Raw genomic sequence first — 13,028 nt, forward strand, 5'->3', positions numbered from 1 at the left:
TAAGCAAGTCCTGACATTGGGAATGACTACAGACTACAGTAGTAAAACACAGCCACTGAACACAGTTATTATCAGCTACACTGCTCTCTCTCACTCATAAAAGCAACAACTTGCTTTTGATTGTGAAAAAACAAGAGAGAAAGAAGAGCGAGAATAGGAACTCTGACTCTCTCTGAGCTGTCTAGGGTTTTCTGCTTCTAAAATGGTGGGTTTCGAGGCAGATCAAGGATCAATCTTCGGCAAAGGCAACAAGGTGGAGGTCAGCAGCGACGAGGAAGGATTCAAAGGCGCATGGTATAGAGCCTGCCTTCTTGAATCGTATCCCAAGTCTGTTTATAAGAAGAAAAAGAAAGTCTTGGTCGAGTATGAGACCTTGGTCATGGAAGACGGGTCCAGTCCTTTGGTTGAGCATGTTGACCCTGCTTACATTAGGCCTTTGCCGCCTGAAGATGATACTGGTTGCCAGGATTTTGAGGTAAATGAGATCGTTGATGCCGGGTACCGTGACGGGTGGTGGGTTGGTACTGTAAGGAAGGTTCTCCAGGGTTCCAGGTACAGAGTCTATTTTGATAACCCTCCAGATGTTATTGATTTCGACGGTAGAGATCTGAGATTGCACTGGGATTGGTATTTCGGCAATTGGGTCCGACCCGTGAGAGAGGTAATTGATGTTTCTGACTGAAGATCCGAAATTGTGGTTGTGTTAGGTTATTTTCTTTTGGGTTTATCATTTTTTGAGTTGCCATGCAGTTGCTGATTCTTTCAAAAAATGAAGTCTGTTGCTTTTAAGTAAGCTGCAGTGAACAAAAGGTAGTTGACAAGATGAGTAGCCAAATGTCAGATACTGAAATTTTCTGAATGATCTCTGCTTTATAGGTTTTTTTGGTTGTTCTGAATTCTGATGACCTGCCCTTTGCATATAAGCTTCTTGCGGGTGTGAAAGCCAACCATAAATCCTAGTGTTAGGCGCCTTCTACCGACTTGCCGATGGAAATTACCTATCATATTACGTGCTTAGCATGACCTTTTCTTTTTGTTTCATTTAGATTACTTATGCAATTATTTAATGTCTTTACCAGCCTTACGTTAGGTACTTGCAAGTGTGTTGAAAAACAGAACTTGATCTTGCAATTTTCTTTAGTAGATGAATTCACCCCTTTTTGTAGTAATGAAGCACTTTCTGGGACTGCTTGTAGGCACCATTTTCCTTTATATTTTCAGCCCCTACCCCCGGCGTCCTTTTCGCATCTTTTATGGAAGATTCTATGTCTTCCGCAAACTGCAGTATGCATGTTAATGTAATTTTGCTTTTGGTATAATGGTTCTTCAAATATTTCTTGTGGACAGTCCGTAAAACCTTGTCTTTCATTCAGCTTCTGTACTATTCTTTTTGTCACTGTTATCTTATTGACTTTTTGCCATACTTTATTGAGTTGTGGCATTTTATTGTTGAAGCAAATGGCAGAGTCGATTTTTAGCTCTGGGGCTGCAGTGGAAGTAAATCCTGATAGCCCAAGCCATTGTGATGTTTGGTTCCCTGCAATTGTTGTTAAAGATTACGGTGACAACAATTTCTTTGTGAAGTATAACCCAGAATATGGCGAGGACGTGGATGCAAAAAAAATTTATGTAGATTTGCTCCATATTAGACCTATACCTCCCCTTTATCAAGATAGGAGTTATGAGTTACTGGAGAAAGTGGATACATCATATGGTACTGGTTGGCGGGCTGGAGTAATTACCAAAGATCTTACTGGTGGGAAGTACACTGTATTCTCTAAACAAGGTAATGAGGATAAAGAGCTCAGTCACTCAGAAATAAGGCCTCATCTTGAATGGATTGATGGGAAATGGATCAGTGCGTCCAAGGTATAGTTTCTTTAACTGTGCACCTGTTATGAGTGAGTATTTGTATCTCATATTATTTGGTGATCACCTGTTCTTTATCAGTTCTTATGTAGTTTTGTTGTTCTTTCCCCCTTGATCTAAAAGGGACTTTTCTCAGTCAGGTTGGATTTTCTCTTCATCTTAAATGAACTCTTAGTACTATTTGTTGAGCTATTATATGGTCATAAAAAGGCGGATACAAAAATTTTGCTCTTCCTTAATTTGTTTGGAATTTGTGTGTTTTCACTTGTAGTTCTGGATAAAATTGACCCAGTTGAATGAAATTGTGATTTATCCATCTTGAGTTTAGAAAAAAGGTACGGTGAATGAGTCTTACATTTGATTTATCATGTCGTCACAATTATGCTCGGAATCTTAATTCTGGAGGACATTTTCAATTTCTGAGTTTCAGGGTTTGTCCTTACTATAACTACTATGTTCTAGCTCAATGGTGTTGGGTGTATTCTTGTTTCAGGAAATTTTCGTAGCTTCTGACTGTCTAGAACAATCTGTGGATGCCTTGAGCAATACCCATAATTCTGAAGTAGTTCTTCAGCTTGAAAGTACCGGTGCCTCCCACAACTCCGAGGCGGCTGTTCTACTGGAAAGTGCAGGTGCTTCCCTCAACTCTGAGTTTGTCGTCCAACTTGAAATGGCAGGTGCTTTCAGGTATCACACTGAAGATAAAAGTCCTCGTTCCACAAGTGTAGGGAACAAACTGATTGCTGCTGGATCTGAAAATTCCCCTTCCTATTATTTGCATTCCAGCAAGAAAAGGTTTAGGATTGCAGCTCCTAATCGTTGTTATATGAATTCACGACCACGCAAAGATCCAATGCAAGAAGATTATGAAGAGGTTCCATTATCTGAAGCATTGAACTTAAATAAGGCGCCTCTTGAAATGCTAACTAAAGAAACAACCCATGGTTCGGCCACCCCAAAGAAAGGTGGTTCGGTTAAGAGATTCTCTAGAAGTCCTGCAGTTGTTAATTGGGATTTTTCTCAACCGGAGAGCTCTTTTTGTGGAAAGAATATTGTGAGTTAAGTTTTCCTAAGTGCTCCATTTATTCTGCTTTCTTTTCTTTTGAATATTTATGAGAAAAACATGTAAGGAAATAAGGATTCATATGGCTGTACCACCATCCTAGGTTTGTTATTTCTTCAAGTTTCACTTGAGAATTGTAAAGATTGACACAGCAGTACCACTAGCCTAAGCTTTCATTTCATAACATTGTGTCCTTCCTTTGTGTTCCCTTTTTGAAGTTCTTAGCATAAAATTTTTTGTTATCACATCTTGACCATTGGGTTTTGTTTCTTCATTTCAGTATTACCCTGACACTGTTGTATCTGATCCTATTTGAGAAATTGTTTGATTGTAGAATTTAACTGCCTAAACACACTCATCTGTTTCTGATTTATAGAATTGGGATCTGTTAATTGTTGTATCAGTTATCTTTCGTAATCTGTTACATAAAGAGTTTGAGCAAGGTGTTTTAGAATGAGTTATCTAAGAACTCAGGGAACCCAATCTTTGAATTGAAGCAATTGGAATGGATGCGTTGTCTCTCCACATCTCATTCTTTATTGGCAAGGATGATTCATTAGGCTTTGTTTCTTACTGATCCAATAGATGCATTAGCAAGTGTTCCCATTTAGATCTTGGTTCTGGCTTTTCTCCAACTGCACTTTTGAGTGACGCATTTCTGATTAATGCACACGGGTCATTATTATTATTATATATGGCATGCATCTGTGCGTCACAAAATGCATTTTGTGAAACTTGGAAACTTTTAATGAAGGAATAGGGTCTTGTTCATAATTGTTTAATTTTCAATCTTTGTGGGTTTGTAGATGACACTTTTTATTATTGGTGCAGAAGGCGAAGAATCTGAATGGGGATGAACTGGGCTGCCTGAAAATATGTTCTGCGACAAGGAAAAAACGATCTGGAAAATTAAAGTCAAATATAACGCCGGTTTCAGCAGCGGGTATATATCTTTGTTATTAATTACTGGTTGCGCTGATTTTGTGTTCTGTATGATAGAAACTTATTATGCATGTTCAGGTAAGAGGAACAGTGCAAGAGATATTGCTTCTATTGACATGAATGAAGATGGCGCAAAAGTGAATGATGCCGGGGTCCCTGTCATTTGTGCTCTCAAGGCCAGAGGAATTAAAGACTCGCGGTCTAAGAATTCTTCTCAACTTGAAAATGAGGACCCATTGAAGCTAATGATGGATCTAAATGAGAAGACAAATAATCGGGCACGAGATAAGAGTGCGGTAAGCTCTGGGACATGTAAAAGCTTTGTTGAGGCCATTTGCTTAGCCTTCTTGTAATCTTCTTTGCACCATCTTGTTGATCTAACAAATCATTTTCCTTGTATGTCTTTATTTTGGACTAGACTAGGAGCTCTCGTTAATTTAATTCAGCCACTGGAAACTTTATTATAGAATGGTAATTGCAGTGGAGCTGTTTAATTCATACTGTCACAGCACCTCCTAGCAGGTTAATAGATAATGAATTTTTGGGTTGAAATGGGAAGCTAACGGGGTCGGGTGCACTTAGCTTGCAGAGGAATTTCATACTTTAGATGATACCTGTTGTCATGGGTATAGTTGACAATGTTTTAAAGCTATGGACATTAGACTGTTGTTTAACAATAGCCCATAACGGTGATTATCAATAAATTTTATGGCTTTATACAGTCTAAAAAATGAGGTTCACCATTTTTCAGTTGTGACTGTTTTTAAGTGCCAGCTGAAAGTGAAAATTTTCGTTGGGGAAAAATGGAATTCATGTTGTTCATTCAAAAAAACTAAACACAAACCTTCTGAAATAAGAAAACAAGTGTTACAAAAAGAATATCATTGTTAATAAATGAATATTGAATATGTTTCTAGGTTTGTTCCATTTGATTCTTTAATCATTGACCGTATATCTTTTATGACGTGTAGGCAACTTCTCGTGTTCTTTTTTGTATCGTCATCTTACTCATAAAGATGTTGGTGCTCAACCTGCTTGGACTTCAAGCTTTACTAACTTGTCTTTTGCCTTGGTCTTTTTCATGAAACGGTATTTATTATGCAGAGAGGGAGGCTCTCGAATATGTGGATCATTGTTGTGTTAGATACTTGAACAAATGTTTGTAGTACTTATATTTACTCGTGCTGAAAATTAATCCACAGAAGAGTAGGGGAGGCAGTCAAAAAAGAAAGAGAGGAAGACCGCGCAAGTTAGTGATCAGTGAGCTGAATGTTGAAGAGGCTGGTATGATATATAACTTAAGTTACAGTCTCTGGTTCATTATCCTCAAATCCTTTGTCCCAAATAGTGTGAATATTTTAATATTTTGAGATGCTCAACTGTATGGTGATTATTTGCAGGTGAAGTGCAGCAGGGAGCTGGAGGTGATACTGGTGGAACAGGTGCAGAGGATTGCGTATTTAGTGAGTTTATAATGCCAGTGCTCCAACAGCTGGATTCTACAGGTGGGACCTCTTAGTTGCTGATTGTCTAACATTTGTTTCAGCTTTCCTCTATGCGTTTGTGAAGTTTATAGTATCTTGTGATGGCTGAGAACAAACAAAGATACATAATAAACATGCCTTAGAGGTAAAAAAAAAAAAAAGGTAGAGAATGTTGAATGAAACACTTCCACTAATAACAATTGCTTCGTTTATGTAAAAAAAAAAGGGTGAGTTGTGAAGCTTTCATCAAGAAGAGGAAGTGAACAAAGAAAAGTTTGGTGTCCATCTCCTTGAGTAAATAAACGATTTTCCATGCTAGCAATGATTCAGTTACGGGAATGAAGATTGGGAAGAGTCCCTGGCATGCTTTTAGCCTTGTCTAGAAATGAAAAATATATTTTTTCTTGCACATCATTGACTTGTCAGTCCAGGAAATAAAACCTTGTATTGTCTTTTACCAGCAGTTCTGCTGCATCAGTATTTTTGTGTGTGTATGTTTGGGCTTTCTTTTTCTTTTCTTTTTTTTTTTATGTGAGTGGATTTAGCTTCTAGACTCTTCAGGTGCATCCGAACCAGGAACTGCTGAAGTTTCTCAAAAAGAAGATTGCATGCGAAAAGAAGTGGACATGGCCATAACCGTAGTTTCAGATAATATTGCTGATGATGATCAACCTTTATCTAGTTGGTTTTGCGGGAATCACTCATCAACAAGTCTCGAAGAGCTACGTAAGTTTCTCTTTGACTTCGGTGTACTTCCTGATGTATTCAATTATTTAACTGTAATTGTTCTCTGTCTAGGACTAGCATCTGGTAGGATTGCTAATGGAGGGAGAAAAAGGAGAGGAAGACAGCTTGGCAGTACACCAGAATCTTGTGTGTTGGTGACGGTAGATGACAGTATACCATGTAGAACTGCATCCTTGCCTTTTGTGAAGGGGTCGCCAATTTGGCGAACCATTGAATCAATGGAAGTGTTTCGAATATTGCCCCAAGAGCCACACTTCTACCCCTTGGCTGAATGCAAGGAAGAGCACAGGGAAGGATCTGCTATTGGCATGATGGTAACATTTGCCAGTTTGTTTGAGAAGATGTCAACATTGCAAATTGACGATCCAAGCAGCGTATTCTATAGGAGTCTAGAAACTCTGGAAGACTTGGAAAAGCATGGATTTGATGTTACAAGATTACAAGATCGCGTGCATCAATTGTTGTCAATCAAAGATGAGCATGTGCAGCTGCTAAATGGTTCCAAAGATTTTGAGAAGGAGCTGGTGGTGCATATTCAAGAGACAACAACACTCAATGAGGAGGCAAGGGAGATTGAGAGGAAGATGAGTGAGATACAGAAACAACTCAAGGCAATAAGGTCGAAGAAGGAGGCAAAAGATGATGAGATTGCCAAATTACGATCGGAGATGGAAGCTGCAAACTCTTGCATTCAGAATATCCGCTCTGATTTCCAGAAACAAGCTACCGCCTCTTGGAAACTGCCATGATCATTTGTATGCTTCATCGTCTGCTTCTAGTTCCACGTAAGGTACGTGTGGTGTAAGTTATTAGATTTTGTAAAAAAAAAGTAGACTTCTGGAGGTACATTTGATTTCCTTAATGACTGATGTATATGTCTATTTTATGCCACTAACTATATCTAGTATTTCAGACGTTTAGCGCTTAGTTAACAACAAATCTTTCAGGTATTATGTGTCTCTGAAGAGAGTTTCACTTTATTGGAGACCATTGGTAAGGTTAACAAAAAGTGCAACTTCTGTGTTTGCAAAGCTTGTGACCAAATTGTCTCAAATTCTTCTGTACTGTGTTCATGATAAGTTGTGAGATTGCATGGATCATTGTTTATATGTTTACACTGTTCAAGGAAAAACAAAACACAACATTGAGGAAATATATGGTTCATCCAAATATGTTGTGTAAGATTATTTAATTCAGCCTCACTCTCCCTAACTCCTTGAAAAGCATTTGTGATAAGTACCATTTGCCTCCTTTGTGATCTTATTTCAAAATATAGAGTTTCGACGATCCAACGGCTTGCAAGAATTTCATCTGACGGTTCTCAACCCAGTGTAATTAAGCCATTTTAATAGCCAGTTACAGGGAGCCTAAGGCTTGCTCAAATGAATCAACCAAATCATTATACTAATCAACACACATCCAGAGAATAAAATCCCTTTTCCTTCAAACGTCAACGACTAAAAGCAAATGTGGATATGTCGATCTTAAATTACAGGATAAATAGTTACCTGAACCCCCAAATTTAAGAAATGGTACATAAAATTTGGCTATTTTGTACCACCCTGTAAGGGAGAGAATAAAAAGCTTCCATCAATGTGAAAGCCACAAGTCTTCCCGTCTATTAGAGTACTGAATCCGAACAGTAACTGTAATTCATTTTTTGCCCTTGTTCTCCTCCCTCTTCTTGTAAAGCTTCTCAAGTTTACGCTTAGCTTCACATTGGGGGAAGTTCTCAATGTCATAGTAATGTGGTGCTATATCAACCAACCTATTCCAAAAAGATGCAACCAACGCATCATCAATTGGGTCAGTACTACAGAAAAAAAAATATATTTTTTGAAACGAGGGCAATCCTATGCTTTTAATTATTGAACCCCGGATACTTTAGCAGCCCCTCAATATACACAACCATTAGAAAAGTTGAAGGAATTTTCTCACAACAGAGACTAGAAACACTAAACCACCAGGGCCTCCCTACCAGGTGAAAGCATCATTTACCTCTGGCAACTTCTTCCACAACCAGGAGGCATGACAAAATAAAAACAAATCTTTTACTTCCATCCCAAAATTTCAAAAAATTACAATACTCCGCATAAAATTCAGGTGCAACATCAAACGCACTTCCAAATCCCCTTCAAAAATTGGGTTTTCAAAATTTTCACCAGAACAGAAATGCTGAAAGTATAATTGGCCCTAAAGCCCGTTAAAGTGGACATAGTTTAAGTAGTAACTACATTATAAAATGGTTTTGTGGGGATTCTGAAGCTGCAAAAGGGTCTTATAATAAAACCAATCTCATATGGTAGCTTGGGTCTAGGCAGAAAGCATCAACTACAGAAGTCAAAAGACAGAGAAAAATAAAAGGTGGATAGGAGACTAACCATTCACCACGGATATCTGTCACAGTACGGATAAAATTCCTGCTAGTGAGGACATACTCGTTATAAATTACCCACTCTGGCTTATGATCAAGGCAATTTGAAGGATGCAAATTCACCACCTGTAAAAATAACAACATACAAAACCTTGTGATTCTACTTCTACTGTAGCTAGCAACAAAATGGGGAAAATACCATGATAAAGCCCCAAAAACAAACACAACCCAATATAATATATTATAGGAAAAAGACAATATATAAACAAGACAAAAACAAAAACAAAATAGTTTACATACTTGGTTGTCTTTCACAGTTAAGTAGTGTCCCGTCCGTTCCAGGTGAGCTACCTGCATGAAATATCCAGCAAGCATGGCCTTCCTTATATTGATGTAGTAATCACGGCTGTTGAAATCGGTGCTGCACAACTTGAGGTTAAACCTAGCCATAATACGGACAAGCTGTTGTCTAACATTGTCTGCAGACTTCATAGCCCTGTGATTGACAAAGTTTTCATAGCACCAAGAGGGATCTTCATCTGCAACAACAAATAGAAACAATTTAAGACTCTGAATATCATGTAGCATTTGCTACAAAAAAAAACAGCTTTTTTACGAAAGAGGAAACAACATAAATAAATTAGAAAAAACGACAAATACTTACTATTCTGCTTGTATGCATGGTATACATTCAGAAGAGTGAGGTGATCCCCATCAATGTGCCCAAATCTTGCTTTCGCTTCATCAGCAGCTTTTTGTGCCTCCCTAGGCCGGATAAAGCAATTGGGTACTAAAGAAAGAATTTGGTTATCACAGAAGAGGCCCATGGTGGTCAGCAGATGCATAGAGGCGAGACGACACCATTTGCTTCATGAGAGAAAACTGAAAAACTGCAACTATCTGCATCAGCACTTACTTTGAATCCTATGGCATGCCAACCGGGGGCATGGGACCCAGACTAGACAGTTGCTGATGACAACCTAATTGGACACACCTTAGTCTCTAATTGTATATGCATGTTTACTCACATATACATGCAAGCAATTGTAGATTTAAATCATGCACAGAAACACATCTGCACAGATGACACATGCAAAAGGATGTACAAAAATGACGCAAAAAAATTGCATCAACTTGTATCATTTCGACCCGACATGAGGACAGACACGAAACCGAAAAAGAAGACGAAGGTTTACCTGAAAGCATTGCTGAAATTGACAAAATCTCATTTGAACAATTGAATTCAGGACTAACAACGAGCATCTTTGACATCTGAGGATCTAAAGGAAATTCACTCATTGTTTCCCCTAACCTTGTCAAGTTCCCCTCATCATCCAATGCTCCCAAGTAATTCAAAACCTCTAGTGCTCTCATCAATGTCTCAGGGGCCGGGGGATCCATAAAATCAAAATGCACCAGATCATCAATTCCAAGTTTTTTCAAAGTGAGAACAGTGTTAGCAAGGTTCGAACGCAGTATTTCCGGATAGGTCTGTGGCTGGAGGTCATTATTGAAACTTCTCTCGGTGTAAAGCCTGAAACATTTGCCTGGCTGAGTTCTTCCAGCACGCCCTGATCTCTGATGTGCACTTGCCTTTGATATTGGAGACACCAATAACGATTCAACACGCACACGTGGATTATAGACTTTTTGTTTAGAAAAACCAGGGTCAATGACATAAACAATGCCATCTATGGTCAAAGAAGTTTCTGCAATATTTGTTGACACCACAATCTTTCTTCCTGGGGGACCACCCTCATTTAGTGGAGGAGGAGCAGGATCAAATATTTTCTGTTGCATAGCTGGAGGAAGAGTAGAATACAAAGGCACTGCTTTCACAGGCCCCACTTGATCCCCCAAATTTGCAATTTCTTTACTGATTTTTCGGCATGCATCTTCAATCTCCTCTTCTCCAGTAAGGAAAACAAGTATGTCTCCCGACGGTTCACACAAGTGTATCTGCACAATAGTCCTAATTGCAGCCTCCAGATAATCCCTTTCAGGTTCCTGGGTGTAGAATATCTCCACTGGGTGAAGCCTACCAGGAACCTTCATAAGAGGTGCACCATTAAAATATCCCTGAAACTTTTCAGCCTCAAGAGTAGCACTCATCACAACGAGCTTCAGGTCAGGTCTATTCTTCAGCACTTCCTTCAGCAAGCCAAACAGAACATCAGTTGCCAATGTCCTTTCATGAGCCTCATCGAGAACTATCACTTTATAACGTTCCAACAGCGGATCTGTCATCGCCTCTCTTAGAAGCATACCATCAGTCAGATACCTGCCACAGAGGAGCAAAGATAAATGAATGTGACACTTGAAATAAAGAAGTTCCCAAAAGAGAACAATAAAAAAATTGGGCACAAGAGCTTAAAATCTTACTTTAAAACTGTTTTTGAACTACTGCAATCTTCAAAACGAATGCTGTAACCAACTTCTTCCCCAATAGTTACATCCATCTCCTCAGCGACACGTCTCGAAACAGACATTGCAGCCACCCTACGAGGTTGTGTGCATGCAATCATCATTTTCCGGCGCTTATCAGGAGTTGCCGTCTCCACAGCATCCAATACAAATTGAGGAATCTGAAAACATAATGCATTGATTATTTATGTTCTATAGTGCAGAATCTCGGACACGTCAAACAACTACAAAGTACAAATAGAGATCTAAAATATATGTAACCAACGGCCACTAAAACTATTGCATTCCGCACATAAGTGAACAGCTGAATTTATAATATTAAACTAATAAGTAAAATAACAATCATGGTGCTTGCTAATACAATTAGTTGTATTTGATGCCTCAATGAAAGGAAATATTAAAGCATATTTCAAAAAAATTACCGCCTCCGGAGACATGTTGTAGCTGTATAAAATTACAAGAAGAAAGATAGTACACAAGTAAGTGAAAAGGATGAGATGAAGTAAATAAAACTATGCCTGAATGAAATAATTGCTTTAATAGGACTAAAAAAATTCTTAAAATTGATATTTTACGAACACATAACAAAACATCCAATAGTAAGTCTTAAGCTTCAGAATGTAAAACAAGCAATGCATTTACCATAATACCAGTATTTAGATAAAAAGAAACTGAAAAAATAAAAGGAATCAAAAAATATCCTAAATAGCAAAAGGAGGTTAGATGGAGTACCATAATAAATCAACAACCCTAATCATGACTTGGAAGATATATTCCTAATCATGACTTGGAAGATATATTGAAGATATGTATTAGCTGATAATGTATTGGAAGATAAATTAAAGACATGTATTAGTTGAAAACTATGCCTACGAGACCATGATTTTCATAAAAGCTAAGGGTTTGACGGGTTATCAGAAAATCCCAGAATTCTCATTACTAGATTCAAACACTCCCGAACAATCTAAAAAGCTGACCTGTGTTGTCTTGCCGCTACCAGTCTCACCAACAAGTACAACGACCTGGTTCGCCGTCAAGACCTGTAAGAACTCCTCTTTCTGGTGCCAAACTGGTAAAGTCCTCCTCTTCTCCAGAATCTCATAGTACCTCTGGGAATACGACCGCCCAGTCCACGGATTCACCAGGCTATTGACTCCGCTGTTGTTCATCGCTGCTCCCACACCATTGGTCTTCGAAATCTTTGAGACCGTAGTCTCGTCCACCACATCGAACAAGCTTACCTTCCTCTTCCTCTCTGTACCCATCCTACTAGAAACCCTAACGTGAAGAAAAACTAGGATCCGATGAGAAGACTTCACCGGAATCCTAAACCCCGGAAGAAAATAAAACTATGGAAAGAGGAGGCTAGGGATTGTGAACCCGCGACCATGTCGTGTTGGTAACTTAAATACGTGGTGGTGACTGGTGAGGTGAGGGGTGACCGACAAGTCTAGGGGCCGGGCTTGACATTGGGCCGATCGCATGGGCTATTGCAGATTATGGGCCTCGCACACAATATATTGGAATGAAACCAATGCAATAATGCATGTTTTAATTTACACAAGTGACTAGTAATGAATTCTTTGTGCCATAAAAAAAAAAGTTACTAGTATGAAGAAATTGATGAGTGGTAGAGCCGATAAGAGATCGGATGTCCTCAAAAATAAAATCATTTGGTCGGAGGGATCCACATCCTTTGTTCCAGGCATCACGATCTCAAGAGCATCACCCTCCAACAAAATATGGGAGAAATTCTGATCTAAGGCTAACTGAACCCTAAAACGAGAAACAAGAGCTTCAATTGTAGTCGGGCCACCCGCGGAAGAAACACTACTAAATCCTAAAATTAGAAATTGTCCAAGATAATTTCTTAGAATAAATCAATACTCGCCCTATAACTTATTAGCTTCGAATATGTGAAATAAGTTGTCTCATATATTTAGTAAAATTTATTTATAAATGACAATTAATGAAAGATGAAAATTCATTGGAAAATAAAAAAAAACTACGTTTGTCGAATGAAAGTTGCTATTGTTCCAATAACGAATCATTGGTTTAACTGAATAATTAAACCAAATAGACAGACCTTTCTATTGTGAAAAGTTTATTTTGTTTATATATATTT

The 13,028-nt window shown here is 38.5% G+C and overlaps 2 protein-coding genes across 8 annotated transcripts; one reads left to right on the plus strand and one right to left on the minus strand.

Annotated features, from left to right (window-relative positions):
* Positions 1-14: 14 nt before the first annotated feature.
* LOC119983952 (DUF724 domain-containing protein 2-like) lies at positions 15-7,149 on the plus strand. 4 transcript variants are annotated; one of them, XM_038827694.1, is made up of 10 exons: positions 15-661; positions 1,456-1,869; positions 2,363-2,556; positions 2,656-2,923; positions 3,764-3,875; positions 3,953-4,170; positions 5,077-5,158; positions 5,275-5,379; positions 5,911-6,084; positions 6,157-7,149. In XM_038827694.1, the coding sequence occupies exons 1-10, from the start codon at positions 203-205 to the stop codon at positions 6,852-6,854; spliced, it is 2,724 nt and encodes a 907-aa protein (XP_038683622.1). In that variant the 5' UTR covers positions 15-202; the 3' UTR covers positions 6,855-7,149. The 4 variants fall into 4 exon arrangements, with proteins under 4 accessions (XP_038683622.1, XP_038683621.1, XP_038683619.1 ...); XM_038827693.1 differs by having other exon boundaries at positions 2,363-2,501; positions 2,598-2,923; XM_038827691.1 differs by having other exon boundaries at positions 2,363-2,923.
* A 373-nt stretch (positions 7,150-7,522) lies between these two features.
* On the minus strand, positions 7,523-12,294 carry LOC119983955 (probable pre-mRNA-splicing factor ATP-dependent RNA helicase DEAH2). 4 transcript variants are annotated; one of them, XM_038827695.1, is made up of 7 exons: positions 11,881-12,291; positions 10,862-11,064; positions 9,676-10,760; positions 9,144-9,269; positions 8,780-9,018; positions 8,487-8,605; positions 7,523-7,873 (listed from the first exon to the last, which is right to left on the minus strand). In XM_038827695.1, exons 1-7 carry the CDS (start codon positions 12,166-12,168, stop codon positions 7,759-7,761), a joined length of 2,175 nt encoding a protein of 724 aa, XP_038683623.1. In that variant the 5' UTR covers positions 12,169-12,291; the 3' UTR covers positions 7,523-7,758. The 4 variants fall into 4 exon arrangements, 3 of the variants coding, with proteins under 3 accessions (XP_038683623.1, XP_038683624.1, XP_038683625.1); XR_005464804.1 differs by lacking the exons at positions 7,523-7,873; positions 8,487-8,605 and having other exon boundaries at positions 8,982-9,018; positions 9,144-9,361; positions 11,881-12,294; XM_038827696.1 differs by lacking the exons at positions 7,523-7,873; positions 8,487-8,605; positions 8,780-9,018 and having other exon boundaries at positions 9,150-9,369; positions 11,881-12,294.
* Positions 12,295-13,028: the final 734 nt, after the last annotated feature.

Source organism: Tripterygium wilfordii, chromosome 18, assembly GCF_013401445.1.
Source record: "Tripterygium wilfordii isolate XIE 37 chromosome 18, ASM1340144v1, whole genome shotgun sequence".
In the NCBI taxonomy this organism is placed as follows: domain Eukaryota; kingdom Viridiplantae; phylum Streptophyta; class Magnoliopsida; order Celastrales; family Celastraceae; genus Tripterygium; species Tripterygium wilfordii.

Bases quoted from the DNA above. Each gene is read 5' to 3' on its own strand.
- LOC119983952 (XM_038827691.1), top strand. From the start codon at position 203: ATGGTGGGTTTCGAGGCAGATCAAGGATCAATCTTCGGCAAAGGCAAC. The intron at 1,870-2,362 runs GTATAGTTTCTT...TTCTTGTTTCAG, and splicing joins AATGGATCAGTGCGTCCAAG to GAAATTTTCGTAGCTTCTGA. The intron at 6,085-6,156 runs GTAAGTTTCTCT...TTCTCTGTCTAG, and splicing joins AACAAGTCTCGAAGAGCTAC to GACTAGCATCTGGTAGGATT.
- LOC119983955 (XM_038827695.1), bottom strand. From the start codon at position 12,168: ATGGGTACAGAGAGGAAGAGGAAGGTAAGCTTGTTCGATGTGGTGGAC. The intron at 9,270-9,675 runs GTAAACCTTCGT...TTCTTTCTTTAG, and splicing joins AATTTCAGCAATGCTTTCAG to TACCCAATTGCTTTATCCGG. The intron at 8,606-8,779 runs GTATGTAAACTA...TTATTTTTACAG, and splicing joins TAACTGTGAAAGACAACCAA to GTGGTGAATTTGCATCCTTC.